The following is a 17,237-nucleotide window of genomic DNA, read 5'->3' as shown; positions in this document are numbered from 1 at the left end:
CCTTGAAGAAGCCAGATCTCTCTCTCTCTCTCTCTCTCTCTCTCTCTCTCTCTCTCTCTCTCTCACACACACACACACACACACACACACACACACACACACTCTCACATGGCTTCCTGAAGTGGGTCTCACATGGGTCTCCTAAAGTGATACAGTCTAGGGGTCTTGGTCAAGTTCGTTTTCTCTGACAGTTAAAGAGCTAAAAGGTAAGAAAAATCTCAACTCAACAGGTGGTGGTGTACGAAACCTCAAGCACCACAGACAGGAGCAGCAACTGAAGAAATGTGTTTATTGGAGGTGAGGACACACACATGCTTCAGAAGACACACAGAGAGAAAGAGCCTCCTCAAAGCGTGAGGGGGGCAGGGCTCGGAAAGCCGCCTAGCTTCTTCTAGAGAATCAGAGTTCCCTTTTGCAAGTTCTCAGTCTCCTAGATAAAAGAACCTAAAAGCAAACTCATAAAGAAACTCAAGGGCCGTTTCATTAGAATTTGAGGAAAAACCACAGAATGGGCCCACTGCAAACCCCAGAAGCTGCCAGGAGGAGGGAAATGGACAAGTCGTGCCTTTTGAGATCAGCAATGGAGGACTGCAAGCAGCCATAAAAGGGGGCTGGAGGTCATCAAGAAAGCAGTAAGAAAGACAAGTGTCACCAGTAAGCACACTTAGGATTCTGGTCAGAATCTTAAGAGAAGATAGGTGCTGGAAGCAGAGGGGAGGCTAGGCGTGGTGGCCCATGCCTTTAATCCCAGCACTCAAGAGGCAGAAGCAGGTAGATTTCTGTGAGTTTGTAGGCCAGCCTGGTAACATAGGGAATTCTAGGACAGCCAGAACTACTTTTCTCAAGAAGAAGAAGGAGAAGGAAGGGGAACAAGAGGAGGAAGAGAGAGAGAGAGAGAGAGAGAGAGAGAGACTAATTGGTGGGAGGAGGGAAGTCACAACACACTAACCGAGCAGACTGTACACTGATTGATGATAAGTACAAAGGAGAAAAACAAAGCAGGAAAGTTTAGGAGTGTGGTACAGGAAAAGGTTATACTACTCAATAAACAAAAAGCCCTTACTGATGGCATTTGAATAAAAACTGAAAGGACATTATCTTAGTCTGTTTTCTGTTGCTATAGAAAAGCACATGAGACTAGGTTCTTTATATATTTTTAAAGCTTTTGTAGTTCACAGTTACAGAGACTTTAGTCCAAGTTCAAATGGTGGTCATATTTGCTTGGCTCCTTTGTGTCTCTCTATGCATGGCAGACAAGGACAAGTAAGGGCGTTGGTGAGACAGAAAGCAGCTAAGCTGCAGGATGGCTTCGCTATTCTTCCTGGAAAGCATCAGTCTATGCACCGTGGAGGCACAGATCAGCCCTTGAGACTGAATGCCTCCCATTGGTCTCCACCTCCTAGCACCACTGCCTGAGGAGCAAGCCTCAGCCTGAGTTTTGCTTGGAACAATTCACAATTAAACCAAGGAGGAGCGCACAGTGAAACAGAATGCGGGCCTCTGTAAGCAAGGGCACCCCTGAAACAGAAAATGACAGTGTGTGTGGAAGCGTAGGTGCTGCCTTCAAAGAAGAGCAAACAGGACCAAGAATAAGCAAGGAAAAGCAGAAGGAAATGAGATCAGAGCGGCAAGATCATGTGGCAACATCTCGGAGAACACTGAAAAGTCTGTAGATTTCCTTCTAAGTACAAGGAAAAGCTTTGCATTTATTTTGAGCAAAGAAGTCACAAAAAGGAGATCCTTAGCCCAGATTGATTTTTGTTTTATTGCTGGAGGTCAAACCTAGGACATCATGTAAACTGAATAAGAGTTCTGCCACCATTCTTTGCTTTCTTTCTTCTCCTTTTCTTGTTGAAAAAAAAAGTACATTTTAATTTATTTTGTGTAGAGAGAGAAGGTGCGCCTGTCGTGGTGGATGTGTGGAGATCAGAGGACAGCCTTCAGGAATTTGTTCTCTCCTTCCGTCATATGCGTCCCAAGGATCAAACTCTCCTCTTGTTGGCAGGCTCAGCCACAGGTGCCTTTTCCTGGTGAGCCATCTAAACACACACCTATACACTTCCCACCCAGCCTACTTTTCTTGAAATAGTATCTTACTAAGTTATCCGGTCTAGACTTGCACTTACTCTGTAACCTAGGCAGGCCTGGAACTGGTGATCCTAAGTAGCTGTAATTACAGGACCACACATCGGGCCTGGTCCTAAGTTGCTTTCAAAGGAAGGCTGGTGGGGGGTGGGGGGCTGAGAAGATGGTGCTGCCACAACTGCTCTGCCAAGCGATGAGATGTCATTTGCCCTCAGGAGCCTGACGCTTTTTGACTGACAGGGATTTCCTCCAGTCCTCCACTGGGGTTTGAAGGTTTCTCCGTAAATAGAAATAAAGGCCCGTGTCCACTGCAAACAGGAGGAACATCACGAGGCAGAAAGTGACATGGTACCAAAGCAAAGAGATGACGGTTGCATCCGCTGAACCTGGCAGGAGAATCAGAAGACATGAGCCATTAAGATAGTATTCAGAATAAACTGTGAGGTCCCCAGTGCAGAGCCTTTGTAAAGTCATCACACCAAGTACATAAAGTAAGGACAAGAGCAGATGAATAAGTCAGGGAGCCTTAATGGACTTTTTATCTCTCAGTCTCCCTCATATGTTGCTAAATCTGCCTTTCCTAAAGGATGACCACAGCCACATCTGTATGAGATACAAGAAGTTACACTTCAGCTCTTAGGGATGTCTAGGGACACAGAGAACCCATGCACCAATGACAGGGCTCTGTTTCTCTGCTGCCCGCCAGTCCTGCCACCCGCCACCCACAAGAGAAGAGCTCTGGGCTGAGCCCACTTGCCCTCACCTGGCAGGGCCTTCACAGCTCTCCTCTTTGCCTCCCAGCCCAGTTTTGCTGCTCTGACCTTCCTAGAGCTCCACGTGGGACTATACAACTTTAGCCTTTGTCTGTCTCCTCCTCTCCCTTTCCAACAGGGAAACAAGGTATGACAGAGGCCCCGTACCTTGGACAGTGATGGTCAAAGACCTCGACACTTCTCTTCTCTCTCCTAGGAATCCTGTGCAGTGGTAATCGCCGCTGTGGCTGTGATTTGCTTTGGAGATGGAGAAGCTGCAATTGAACCGACGATATTTTACAGCTTTTCCATTCTGGTATAATGTGATCCTGTTCAGGGGTCTGCTCTTCCAGCTATGGCACCTCAAGATGATGGTTTCCCCTTCCTCAAACACCAGTTGAGGGGTCTGGAGCAGCAGCCAGTCTGAGCGACACAGAAAGACCATCAGACTCAGAGGGCCTGGGCTCTCTTGCCTTTGCTATATTGTATATTCCAAATGGAGGGGGCACACAAAAATAAGGATTCTCAATATTTATACTATAAAGAAATGAAAAACATTTGAGGTCATAAATGTAACTAATTCAGTTTAAGAACCAAACAATATATATACACAACAAAATGTCACACCATGTCCTCTGTAAATATATGTCATTTTATACAGCAAACAACAAAATAAAATAGTCTCAAGTTTTTATAATGACTTTATAAGCTTTTACTTCAGTTGGGGATAAAAGTCATCACACAGCCTATCTTTTTCTATATGATTGACACGGTACCCTACCCCTCACCTCTGGCCTCAGTTTCCAGATTTTAGTTCTTCCCTTGGAAATCTCACTTCGTCTCCTCACACCTGCCAAGCCTGCTTCCGTCTTTGCAGGCCTCCTGGCCTCCAGTCTCACGCTTCCCCACACTGCCATCACGAGAGTGATGTTTATGAAGCAGTGACTTCCTTCTGTTTCTGTCACACCAACCTTGAACCTCTTGCTCAATCCAGACTGAGCCAGATAACAGCTGTCCCCTCCGGACAGTACTAAGCAGAGTGGGTCAAAAATGAAACTAGCGATCAAATGTCTTTCCAACAAGTTCTCAGCGATACTTCCCAGAAACCAGGCCACCCCTTTTCTTGTAAACTTCTGTCTGGTAGGCAGAGTCCCACGGCCTGGTATCCCAGCTCCTTCCCCTCCTTCCTGGGCCATCTACTAACCAGCAATCACTTCCAGTTGTACAGGGTCACTGAGGACGTTCTGCTCCAGTCTGCACCGGTATTCTCCACTGTCATTGACTGTGGCTTTAAAAGTGTAGTTGGGCCGGACCTGGCTCCAGAGGGAACTCCCATTGTGGAGCCACTGGGTCGAATAGTTCCCAGGGTTGTGGGTCCCTTCGCACTTCAATGTCACACTGTCGTCCTTGAGCACCTGGATCCATGGGGGCTCAAGTTTCACCACGGCCTTCGGTAGATCCGCTGAGAGTGAAAGAGCAAAAAGGAATGTGAACAAGTAAATTCTGAGAGATTCCAAAGGGCAGCCCAGGGGCCAGAGAGTCCCTGTCATTGATCCAGTAGAGATCTGGGAATGCAGGCGTATCTCTGTGAGTTCGAGTCCAGCCTGGTCTACAAGAGCAAGTTCCAGGACAGGCTCCGAAGCTACAGAGAAACCTTGTCTCAAAAAACAAAAAAAATAAAAAAATAAAAATAAAAAGATGTGGGGATGATGTCATCTAGCAAGGGAAAGGATGAAGCATTTACGAGCTGACTGTGATATATAATTGATTCAAGACCACTTGTGGGCAACTTAACAAGTCTGTTTCAAAATAAATTTTAAAAGGGTTATAACTCAATAGTAGAAGAGTGTCTAGAACACCCCAGGTCCTGGGTTCACTCTCTAGACCATTAAAAAAAAATTGTGTACTTGCGCTGGTCTCTTTCCCTTGCGTTGTTGGAGAATCCAGTTGGAATCTTACTAAGGATTGCTCCAGGCCCTGCTGTGAGAGAACTACTCAAGTCTGATCCTCAGTAGAAGAGACTTTTCCCTACAAAGTAAGCACAGCATTTGATGGTAAGGGAATAGCGCCGTGGAAACAAGGGAAGCACAGACTTACCAGTCTGCTGGTCTGCAAGAGCTGTAAATGAGAAGAGAAGGGGTCAGTGTGGAGCAGCAGCCATAGACAAAAGCAAATAGGATTGTGTATAAGGAAAGTCGGGATGGGCTTGGAGCCTCCTCCCCCACCTCAAGAGTCTGTTTCTAGTTATCTATCTCTCATATCCTTCTCGCCTTATCCTGCCAAGGGGTTGCCATGGCTGCAAAATAAGTATGAATGTTTGGCGCAAGGCAGACTTCCCAGCAACTGTAAAGGAACCTCTGAACTTAAAAAATACTAGGGCAGTAAGAAATTAGAATTCTGTTGCTGTTGTTGTTGTTGTGACAGGGTATCACTATGTAGCTCTGGCTGGCCTAGAACTCACTGTGTTGACCAGACTAGCCACTTGCCTCTGTCTCCTAAGTGCTAAGACAAAGGTAAGGATCACCACACCCAGCTCTTTTTTTCGACAGGGTTCCACGAAGCCAGGTTGGCCTGGAATTGGAACTCACTATAGCTGAGGCTAAAGCTGAACTCCTGGTTCCCTTGTCCCCACCCTGCAAGTGCTGAGATTACAAGCAGGTACCATCAGACCTGAGTCTCTTGCCTTTTTATCTCTCCCCAGCTTCTAAACCAGGCCTGTCCCTTGCTGTCCATGTCTTTGAAGTCCAGACTCTAGGAAAAGCTGAAATTACTTTATTTCAGGATGCCTCCTACTCACCGAACAGCAGGAAAATTGTCAGTGGCTGAAGGAGCCATCGGCCTCCAGAAGGTACATTCTGGAACATCTGTATCTCCAGAGTCATTCAAGACCCGGGCCAGAGTCTGAAAGGCTTTAGGAGACAAACTAAGAAAAGAGGAAGGAAATGAATTCATCTTCTTGCTTAACCACTGTAGGTCAGCAGACTCTGGTTCTGCTAACTTAACGATTGCTGGTCAAACAAGATGTGGAATCTGCTTGACAGACAGGACTGTCTGTGTAGCCACTTGCTATACCCTTGGGGAAAATCCCGAGCTACTGTTTGCTGGTGAGGAAACTGGGGGAGACCCTAGAAAGCAGAGGGCTTCTCCTTTTAGTGCCTGGGGCCTCAATTTTGCTTTGCTTCCACAGTCCCTGTGCAGTCTCACAGGCCAATGCAGGCTCAGAGGCTAAGAGCACTGATTGTTCTTCCAGAGGTCCTGAGTTCAATTCCCAGCAGCCACATGGTGGCTCACAACCATCTGTAATGAAATCTGGTGCCCTCTTTTGGCCTGCAGGCATACATGCAGACAGAACACTGTAAACAAAATAAATAAATCTAAAAAAAAAAAAAAAAAAAAAAAAAAGTCCTAAGGGAACTTTGGCAAAGGTAAGCCAGGTGAGATAACCCGAACAGGCTATTGAAAGACTCATCAGAACAATAACAACAACAACAAAAATCAGTTAAAAGTAAGAAAACAGTCCAAGAATGTCTCTATCCTATATGTAAGAGTCTGACCTTGCCCTCCACACACATAAGAAAGTTGTTGAGAGTTTTTGGTTTGGTTTGGTTTTTGAGATGTTGTCTCTCTGTGTAGCCCTGACTGACCTGAAACTCAGACTGACCTTGAACTCCCAGAGATCAGCCTGCCTGTGCTGGATTAAAGGTGTGTGACACCCCACGCGGAGCAAACACAAATTTTTAAGTATAAAAAGTAAATTTGTTAATAAAGAAACTGCAATAGCATAAATGCTATTCCAAAGAGAAAAATGGGAGCCGGCAAGATGGCTCAGTAGGTAAAGGCACTTATTGCTACATCTGATGGCTTGAGTTTCACCTCTGGAACCTACATGGTGGTTGGAGAGAACTGATTTTCTCTGTGCTCTGAACACACACACACACACACACACACACATTTAATAAATGTTTAAAAAATACTTTTTTGGTCTATATACTCATCGTCTACACACTACTGAGGCCAAATATATGGGCGTTGGGGGTAGTGTCCATGCCAGACAGTTCTCCAGCACCATCTGGGATTCCTACAATTTCAGCTCAGTTCTGACTTTACCTCCCTGGAATTAACTGATTGTTTCACAGAACAGATATAATGAAAGTCAGGAAACGTTAAGCATGCGTGTGTAGTTGTCATATAAGTTGACAACAGAACCCTTCTGTGAGTGAAGGCTGGCTGTTCGCTGATCTTTCCTGGAACTGTACCTTCCTTTTGTCACGTCTCAGGATAGTCCTCTCCCCCCAGCCCCCACAGAATTGCTAATGCTTTATAACCTTTGTCCCAATGTTTTAGTAATTCACGCTTTTTTGGCGTTCCAATATGGAGCTGGAATTCCCACATAGGGTCTGAGAAAGCTGGAAGAGAAAAAGAAAAAAAGAAAGAAAGAAAGAAAGAAAGAAAGAAAGAAAGGGAAAAAGGATATGACTCCTTGACTCCTTTTGGAGGCTCTGCTGTACTGGTGCACTAAGTAGAAACGGAAAGCTAAGTAAAAACCGCATGCCACAGTGTGGGGCACCAACTTCCTAGAGCCAGGGTGGTTGAATGAGGCTCCCAGTTGAACACAGCCTCAAGCGGTATAAAGCTCTGCTTTCATTGACCTGAGTTGGGTGGAGTCAGTTGCCAGCGCAAAGCCACTTAGCAATTTAAAGGTTTGGCTCACAAGGCTAGAGACACACAGTAGAGATAGGTTCAGAAAGGCGGGAGTGGGGGACTCTAAACTACAGTGTGTTTAAAAATGATGGTAGGCTTAGGGAAGAAAAGAAAATGGATATAGACAGTCTTAGAAATAAGTGAATAATTTATAAATAATAAAACCTTTAAAGAAAGAGTAAAGTAATATAAAAAAAAAAGCCACATAAAGGTGAAAATTGTACTGGGAGTCAGGTTCCTGTGTGGTGCTGTGTTAACTTTGAGTTTTTTCATTGCTGATGAGAGAACAAAAGTTGCTGAGAGCCACGGGACTGTGAAAGAGACTGCCGAACTCAACCAGCCTAGATACTTTATGGATGCCTTAACCTTAAAATGGAAGTCAGAAAGTGCATTGCGCGGGGGGAGGGGTTGTGCTGTTGTTTCCACAGGAAAGGGAAAGAAGCTGTGCAGTCTGTCAAGGTGAAGAAATATCAGGTTTGAACAGGGGAGACCTCCTGAAAATCTTGGCTACACACATAAAGAAATAAACCAAAAAAAAAAAAAAAGAAGAAGAAGAAAAAGAAAAAAAAGAAAAAAAAGAAAAAAAAGAAAAAAAACCCTACTAGACAGGCTATTATATTTTACCTGCTCAAACATAAAACAAAAACAAAAACAAAAATCATGTTTGGCTGGCTTGTGTACAACACACAGTCCATACTTATGTGAAGGCAGATATGTATGTTACCTTTGAAAGTTTGTGTGTTTTCAGAGCAAGGAACCAGACACCAATGAAAATGGGTGACCCAAGTGATTCAACATCTCAGAGTGCTTCTGTTACAGGCTCCTCAGAGTTCTACATCCAGAACAGCCTCAAAGCAGCTGACAGAGATGGTCCAGCCTCATAGATTATTCTAGCCAGGACTACAGATAAGTCTTGTGATTTCCCGTTACACAGAGACTAGACAACAAATGCTATGTCTAGTTTTCCCATGGCTTGACCATTATCTCGATTTTCTCAGGTTTCCTAAAAATGCTGTCATTCACAGACAACAGGAAGCAGTCTAGAGAACACAATGCCCACATTCCCAAGAGGTGAATGTCAGTGGTTTTGATCATTCAATGGGTTATGTATATTTGTCATCATTTAGGGAGATATAGGATAAAAAGTGTAGGCCCATGTTTCTATATGGTGTGACAGCCAGGTTCTAAAGCCATAGGCCCTGCAGACAGGCTGCAGCTGCCCTAACAAAGGGTCAGGATGTTGTTTTGCTCCTTTCTTTGTATTTTAGAGGATGCCTGATAGAGATGCTAATTCAGCCTACTTGACAGCTGGCATGCAGAGCACACAGGTAGTTGTAGATGTGACTAAAAGCCATTCAACTGGTTACCTAGAAGACAGAATGCTAATGTATTTACCCCTCAGTTTACATTTTTGGTATAAAGACTGTTTGGAGAATATATGAGGAGGAATTCTTCAGGATGTGAACTCAGGACTTCATGAGGGACCACTGAGAATCTCCCTCCTGATAAAGCCATGTGAGTTTTGTCTTTGTTCATGTGCCTCCATGCCAGTCCAGAGAGATAGTTTATGTTGGGGTCTGATCAAGAGAAATAACTTATGGTCTGAGCTAGCACTGGACCTCAACAAAAAAAAGACAACTATTAACATTAAATATTTTACATTGGTATGGATTTTGGTATAGTGATACAAATTTAAAGTTATTTTGTTATACTGTATGTATGTTTCTACTCTTGTTTGGGGTATTGTGTTATGTAGCTCATTTAAAATGTAATGTACAATGAAGAAATGCAGGTTAGTAGCTAATCATCTATAATAAACTTGTAGTCATTAGGTATGATTTTAAGCTCATACAGAGATATGTTTTAGATAGGTGATCTTCAAGCACTTCAAAGATCTACAGAATATAACATTTAAGATGTTTAATGACTTAAGGATTTTCATGGCAGTGAGACATGTCTGCTCCTAACAGCACCAGTTTACTTCAGAAAGGATAATGGGTATCAAAGAACCTCCATATGGAGTTTGCTTTGTTGTGGCAAAGCTGCCATTTGGGCAAGAAACAGACCTTGCCTTGACTGCTGACGGTGTGCTGGACAAACTGGACAGGCAGGACACAAAGGAAAAAGACTACCAAACTTTGCCAAGACAAAGTTAGACAGTTCTTCAAAATTCCTGCTTCACAGAAAAGTCTGTCAGATATTCTAGGCCTGTAGGCTGGAGATAGATGCCCCAACATTGCAGAGGAACCTTGGGTGACTATCCAGGCAGCCAGATGTCTGTCATTTTGGAAGTGGCTTGCACTGCAGTTCCTGTTTATGGGTAATAATATATTCTTCTGAGGTCTTTGATGAAGTTGAAGATAGATTGTTATAGTTACAGTTTTCTTTAGTTATTATAGAAGGTAAATTAGGTACAGAGCTTTGGACTTACCAAGAAATGATAGATAATGGAACACTTTCTTTAATTTGACACATAGAAATGGACTGAATGTTGTAAATATAATTCTTGATGATTGTTCTTACTGTATATAGTCTTACTATATTAAAGTTAAAATCTTTCTTTTTATTTAGACAAAGGGGAAATGTGAAATATTATTTTAGCTATGTAAATATTGTTACATCTGTTTATGTTGTGGAATATTACTTCAACTGTGCAAAGGCGTATTACATTTGGTTATGCTGTATTTGTTTAATTATGTAAAGGAGTGTTGCTGTTTCACCTTGCCTGCCTAAGGCACCTGATTGGTCTAATAAAAAAGTGACCAGCTAATAGCTAGGCAGAAGAGGTATAGGCAAGCTGGCAAGCAGAAAGAATAAATAGAAGGAGGAATCTGGGCTCAAGAGAGAAGTGAAGAAGGAATGAAGAGAACCAGAGAGAGAGGGCCACACTTGGGGCCAGAAGTCAGAGAGTTGCCAGACAGATATGGAGACAGCAGAAAAGTAGGAAAGATAGAAAGAAAGGTAAAAAGCCCAGAGGAGAAACCTAGATAAAGAGAAACAGATTAAAATAAGAGCTAAGCTAAGGCCGAGCATTCAAAACTAATGATTTGAGAGCTGGTTGGTGGCCTAAGAGAAAGCCTGCTATATTTTTAGATTTCCAAAAGCCTACATATATTGTTTTGCTTCCAACATATTTCAGTTTAGACTCAATTTTAAGTATTTCAAGGGGTGGTGGCTACTACATGTATTATACATCAAATATATAATCATCTCACAATCTGTGTGAGTTGGCCTTCGATGTCTTTTCTGTCTGTTCATTACTGCTCTTTTTGTCAAAGATTTCATTTAGAAATATACCTAGGATTCCAGGAATACAGCACTTTTAGGTTCGTGCCTACTATTTACTTCAGCCTTCAATACTCAAGTCTGCTGCCTCAAGTCGGTGTCCCCGGAGTACCCAGTCCAAACACTCCTGGACACAAAAATCCCCACAGGACGAAATCCCTGTACCTTTCGAAATGTTCATAACACACCACTCAACCCCCACCCGGCGCAGGGCCGCCCAGGTGTGGCACCAGCCTCTCCTGCTGCCAAGGGCGAGGTCCGCAGTCTCTTCTCACCTCTCAGAGGCCGGCTCACTAGCCCGGGCGGCGGCAGGGAACAGATACTCCATTGTCACACAGGACGGCAGGTCCTGACCTGGTGGGAAGGGCGTTCCCAAGGAGTCCGGGAGGCTTTCGTGTTTGTGTGCAGAAGTCGGCACTGGAGGCTGGCAGGCCTGTCAGAATGGGGCCAGGGTCACAAAAACAGGGGTGCCATTATCCACTTTAGCATAGTGATGGATACTCTTGCCTGTCACGCGGGAGACTGCGGTTCCGTTCCCCATGGGACAATTTGCTTTTCTTTTTTTTTTTTTTTTGATGGCAGCCCCGGGGCCTTTGAACCTTGGCGGCATACTCCAAGCCCAGAACTGTGTCCTGCACTCCACGCACTCTGCTCCTGTTTCCAATCTGCAGAGAAAAAATGCATATTCAGCATTGAATTAGTGTAATGTTCTACAAATGTGTGTTAAACCCATTCAGTCTACGGAGTACAGCTCAAATCTATTGCGAAGGGTGTGGTTGGTGGTGGTGCTGAAGCTAGCTAGCGGTGGTGCTGGTGGTGCTGGCGATGGTGCTGATAGTAATAATAATGATGAACCCTATCCGAGGACCCTAGTCTGGTCCCTTTGGCCGTCGTGGTGTGACCTGTCAGAACAGAATTGCAGCAGTCAGGAGGGACGAAAAGGAGAGAACGTCGAATAACGAGGCGCAGGGCCGGAGCCAGGATTGGGGTTGCAGTCAATGTCAGCATGAAGAGTACACAGGGTGTAAACTGGTAGGAAACCCCGACGCCTCTGCTGTCCACTAGTTGCTGTGGACTAGCGCAGCAGCAGTGTGGCGTTGGTGGTATAGTGGTGAGCATAGCTGCCTTCCAAGCAGTTGACCCGGGTTCGATTCCCGGCCAACGCACAGTATTTGGCTTTTGCCAAGCTTCTGTCCCAAGACTGCGCCTGTCCAAACGACCAAACAACAGGATGAGGCCCTAGACACCTTTTTAGAGTGTTGCGAGCCGCAGGAGAAGGGCCATGCCAGGCGTCTTACCGAGAGGTGGCGCCCGAATGGACGGAGAAGCGAGGGCAGGGAGAGGCACAGGCAGGCGCCGATTGATCGCCTGGGCGCCGAATGCCAGCCGGATAATGCCGGGCGATCAGCTGCGGCGGGCGGCTTGCAGTCAGCTTGGCAGACTGGCTGACATTCTGCGAGAGGCGGACACGTCGGATGATGTATGTCGCTCCCTGGTGGTCTAGTGGTTAGGATTCGGCGCTTTCACCGCCGCGGCCCGGGTTCGATTCCCGGTCAGGGAAGCTTCTCTGTAAACCTTTGCCTCTTTGACACTTCACCTCTTTTTTGACACCTGTCCTGCCCCGCAAGGGGGAGCCCCCACTACCTCACATCACCTTTCTTACATTTTACCCAACAGCGTCTCGCCGCGAGACCCTGCTGCTCCTCTCCACTCATACACCCTCCCTCGCAACCCAACAGCCTACAGCCTCACCGGCGCTCCCTGCCCGAACACTCACCACCATTTTCCTACCTTCCACTGAGGACCAATATCTTTTCCTGCACACACCAACTCCTCAGCGCCTGTCCAACTACGCCCTGCTCGGCCCGACACATCCAGTCTACACACTGCCACTATCACACCGACGACACACACATACCCGACACACAGCGCTCATGCGCAAGCTTCCGACCCACTCATGGAACCCACTGAGTCTCCACCTCACTCTATCGCCTGCTCTTAGGTCTCCAAGAAACCGTCTAGCTCGTCCCACCTGCCACACTTGCATCACACGCTCCTTAGGACCTTTTCCCTGCTCTTCATAACTGAACAACAGCTTCAAACAAATGCAGTGATTCTTTACAGTGTATGTGTGTATACGCGCGTGCGCGTGTGTGTGTCAGTATGTCTGTCTATCTGTCTGTCTGTATTTCTGTCCTCTGTGTGTATGTGTGTGAGCCTAGGTATGTATATACGTATGTATGTATGTATGTATGTATGCATGCGTATCTTGCAAAACTCCATGGTCTCTAAGTGATGGTTTATGGTGGCAACGCAGTGTTGCTATGGGATGGGGAGGAGAGTGCATGCCCGGCGGTGGGTAGGGGTACTCCGTGAGGTGGTGCTGATTCCGTGCTGATAACAGACAGGGTGGCAGCAGAAAGCATCTGGTGTGGTTACTAAGCTTCCGGAGCGCCACGGGGCTGACAGTGCGCGACCCGGGGCACGATTTCCTCGAAAGCCCCAGAGTGGCTTGGGAGAGCTGAGGCCAAGCCTGGCGGTTTTAAGGCCGTTGTTTCTGCGGCTCCTTGTGTGCGCGGGCAAGCGGTGCAGGTGCGGGTGTGAGTCCGAACCTCTGCCCAACTAGCTTGTGGGTCCATTGCCGGTGGGTTCCCTCGGTCGTAACCCTGCCAGCAAGTCCAAGGCACGAAGACAGATCCCGGAATGCTTACCGCTAGGTTCAGCTCCGCCTCGATGGGAGGCATAGTGTCAGCCCACCCTAGGGGAACATAGACACGACTTTTTCCAACTAGACGACACCGCTGCCCTGCCCTGAAGCCTTCCCAATACAGAGACACCCGTGTCGAGCTGGATCTGGGAAGGCTCTGTCCAGCAAGCTGCCGGGCCAGTTGTGTGGCTCCCATGAGACAGCCATGGGAAAAAGACACCAGGCAAGCCTATGCTAGCAGGTGTGGGAATGGGGTCGTCGCATGCGAACCTTCTGGCTGGGAAGAGGGACTCTGCTTGTGAAAAGGTCTCTCTAGCATGTGACTGTGATGAACGATCGAATGATTGCTGTGGGACAGACAGCACACAGGGGAAGGGATGGTGGCTGGGGTGTGGGGCAGAGCCAGGGTGGTGGTGGCCAGGAGCGTGCCATCCTTGGGCAGGTGGTTCTGAGATGTAAGGCAGCAGGCTAAGCACTCCCCCACCGACAGCAACCTACAGCATCAGTTCCTGCCTCTGCTTTCCTACCCTGACTTCCCTCTGTGAGGGACTTAAGAGCCTAAAAAACCAATAGCTCTCCTCCCAAGCTGCTTTTGGTTGTGGTGTTTGCTGGCAACAATTCCAAGCCTAACTCAGACTGAAATTGGTTACTGGAGTGGGGTATTGATGGGACAGAGCCGATCCCGTGCCTTCAGGATGCTTGGGGAAGGCCTTTGAATGGTGGGCCTGCCAAGCAGCTGAAGGCTCCAAGCTGCCTGTGCTCCTCTGTGGGACCTTGGGAGAGAATGTTGAGTTTTGCAATGCAGACACAAGATAAAGGCCTGGCTCATGAAGTTTCAGAGGCAGGGGGAATGTCCCTGAAAGACTCTTTTGTGGCTATTTAGAGTTTAGAATGAAGAATCTGTGGTCCTGCTGTGTCTGCATCTGGGGCTGAGAAGTCACCTGTGGTTAATGAACAAGAGGCTCAACTCAGCAAGGTGAAACCTGGGCTGACAGGGACAGTTATCGCTGGTGCTCACCTGGAGCCGAGAAGCCAGCGGTGATGAAGACAGCAGCATCACTGAGGTGAAGCGCCCTGGGGGTGCTTCCTGTAGGTCAGCATGCAGAGCCGGTGGTTCAGAAGTGCTGAGGATGAACCTCAGGGCAGCCAGTCGTTCTGAAACCCTGTAAGAGGAGTCAGCTATATAGTGTTTGTCTCTGTGGAGGGTGTGGGAGGTTGGATCCTAGAAGGACCGGAAGCTTGGGGGTGCGCGGTGGGTGGAGTCTCTAGAAACTGAAAGGGGACAGGAGTAAGGACGCAGCCTCAAGTACAGTGCAGTGAGCCCCACTTCAGCCAGAACGGGTGTGTCTTAGGGAAGCTGCCTAGGTTTGTCACTTCCACAGGGTAGGGGTAGGCTCAGAGACCATGAGGAGGGCCCAGCAGAGCTGGGCTGTCAGTGAGCATCTGGGAGATGCCGGTCCTGTACCGTGGGACAAACTACCAAGGGGAGCAGCAGCCTCAGAGTGGGAGACAAACTGCCACTGCAGTGAATAGCAGAGACAGGGGAGGGTGACTGTCCGCACCGTCTGTAACCCACAAGGTGAACAGGTGATGTCAGGCACTGGGCTTCTGACAGTGTTGGACTCTGGTTTTGTTTTCCTCTGATTGTGATCCTGCCCTGGTTCTCGTTCCTCTACGTGCAAAAGAGTGTTTTACTTGTAAACAAACAAACAGAAATGAAAAATAAAAACAAAAAAATATTCTTTTGAAATATTGAAATTGACAAGAACCCATGGCCAAGGCAGTTAAGGTTCGAAGGAATTTTGAATGTTGAAACGACCCTGGGTATCTTAAGGAGACTGAACGTTGAAGTTGGGATTGTTACTGACTGACTAAAGTTCTAAAGTTCTTTAAGTTATTAGTCGGAGATGTGTTTCTTACGTTCGTTTATGATGTGGAATATTTGTTTAATGATGTAAGGATGTGTTACATTCTCTTAGGTTGCATTTGTTTAACAGCTCTGGGAAGCTGTGTTATTCTTCCTGTCTAAAACATCTGATTGGTATAAGAAGGAGCTGAACAGTCAATAGCTAGGCAGGAGAGGGTAGGCAAAGCTGCCAGGTGCAGAGATTGAAAGGAGAAGGAAGAGAGGAGGGAGAAAAGGAGAAGGAGAGGAGGATGCCAGGGGCCGGCCACCCAGCCACACAGACAGACAGCCACTCAAGAAAAGGACAGAAAGATAGATAGAATGGAGAAAGGTAAAAGCCCAGAGATAAAGGTAGACGGTCGAATTTAAGTAAAGAAGAGCTGGCTAGAAAGAAGCCAAGCTGATACCAGCAAGCATTTAATAAGTAAGAAAAAGTTTCCACATATTCATTAGAAATCTGGGTGTCGGGTCCCCGAGCGTCGTGACTTAAGAATAAACTACCCAGCTACAGTTCTTTATGTTTTTTATGACGATGTTGAGATTAAAATTAGCTATTGGGAATGAACCAGAGAGGAACGGTTATGGTTCAATAAACAACCGAGTTGTGTGCCAGGTTGACACAGGGTCAACTGTGCTGCTTGGTTCTGGTGAACTTGACAAAACCATGGACTCATCTGGGAAGAGAGGCTCTCAATTCAGGGGATGCCTCCATAAGATAATGATGGGTCTTAAGTCGATCATCTAGGGTATTGTCTTGATTCACAAGTGGTGTGGGAAGGCACATGAAGGGAGGAGGTGGGTGGTTGTCTCGCACTGGATAAGAGAGCCAGTAAGCAGTCCGCATGCTAGTCCTCTGCTCCAACTCCTGCCTCTAGGTCTCTCACCCCACCCTGCTTACAAGCCCCAAAACCCAAACCTCAAACCCTTGTCCCCTATGCCCATGAACTCCAGCCCCACGTCCCCACCTCTCCCTACTTCCACCAGTGTGGTATTAAGGACTCCTGGGAAGAAATAAAACTGTCTCACCTCAAGGTTTCTCTAAGTCACACATTTGATCCGAATATGATGTGATCCCGGTCCATACTCAGAAATAAATGTGCAGGAACCACAGCAGATGGTCCCAGGACCTGCTAGCAGAGATCAGGCTACCTCTGCTTTTATCCATATTCAACTCTCCCTCATACCAACGCCACCACCACCACAACCACCACCACCACCAACACCACCACCACCACCAGCAGCAGTAGCAGCCAAGGTAAAAAACCCCCTCTCCAAGCATCAACTTTGGGTCTCTCTTGCTCTTGTGTGTGTATGCATTTGTGTGTGTGTGTGTGTGTGTGTGTGTGTGTGTGTGTGTGTGTGTAGGTGGGTGGGTGTGAGAGATAGAAAGAGAGATACAGAGAGACCTCCTGCCGGGTGAGGTCTCCTGGGAGCTCTGAAGTTCTCTGGGTTCTTCAACAGTTGCTGTTGGCGAAGGATTAGGGGAAAGAAGGCACCTGGTCCCCTGCAGGACTGTCCCTTGGCAAATGAGGCAGAAGAGGGCCTTGGGCTAGGGAGGTGTTTGAGGTCCCAGGCAAGAGAGGTTCACCAAGTAAGTGTCCATTGTGGGAGAGCCAGGCTGTGCGTGGATGGCACTGTGGAGTGGGAGGCTGAAAGTGTGGGGTGTGAGTGACGCGGGGGTGGAGAAACAAGAAAGGTGGAGGCACTGGATGGCAGCTGGAACTGTGTGTGCACATGGGAAGGTGAGTATGTCAGGTGCTTTGAAATACTGGAGTAGATGGTTAGGGCAGGTGATGGTGTC

General features: G+C 46.9%; 1 protein-coding gene and 2 non-coding genes across 3 annotated transcripts; 2 read left to right on the top strand and 1 right to left on the bottom strand.

The window, feature by feature from the left end:
• Positions 1-1,746: 1,746 nt before the first annotated feature.
• Fcgr2a (Fc gamma receptor IIa) lies at positions 1,747-5,777 on the bottom strand. The gene is made up of 5 exons (XM_087906153.1): positions 5,635-5,777; positions 4,935-4,955; positions 4,042-4,299; positions 3,006-3,260; positions 1,747-2,471 (listed from the first exon to the last, which is right to left on the bottom strand). Exons 1-5 carry the CDS (start codon positions 5,717-5,719, stop codon positions 2,287-2,289), a joined length of 804 nt encoding a protein of 267 aa, XP_087762279.1. The 5' UTR covers positions 5,720-5,777; the 3' UTR covers positions 1,747-2,286.
• A 6,140-nt stretch (positions 5,778-11,917) lies between these two features.
• Positions 11,918-11,989, top strand: Trnag-ucc (transfer RNA glycine (anticodon UCC)). The gene has a single exon. It is a non-coding gene; the product is annotated as a tRNA-Gly (tRNA).
• Positions 11,990-12,312: 323 nt separating this feature from the next.
• On the top strand, positions 12,313-12,384 carry Trnae-uuc (transfer RNA glutamic acid (anticodon UUC)). Its single transcript has one exon. It is a non-coding gene; the product is annotated as a tRNA-Glu (tRNA).
• The last annotated feature ends 4,853 nt before the right edge of the window (positions 12,385-17,237 follow it).

Source organism: Myodes glareolus, chromosome 5 (assembly GCF_982192425.1).
Source record: "Myodes glareolus chromosome 5, mMyoGla1.1, whole genome shotgun sequence".
Taxonomy (NCBI): Eukaryota; Metazoa; Chordata; class Mammalia; order Rodentia; family Cricetidae; genus Myodes; species Myodes glareolus.
Note: the sequence above shows the minus strand (reverse complement) of the source record. Positions and strands in the feature narration are given on the sequence as shown.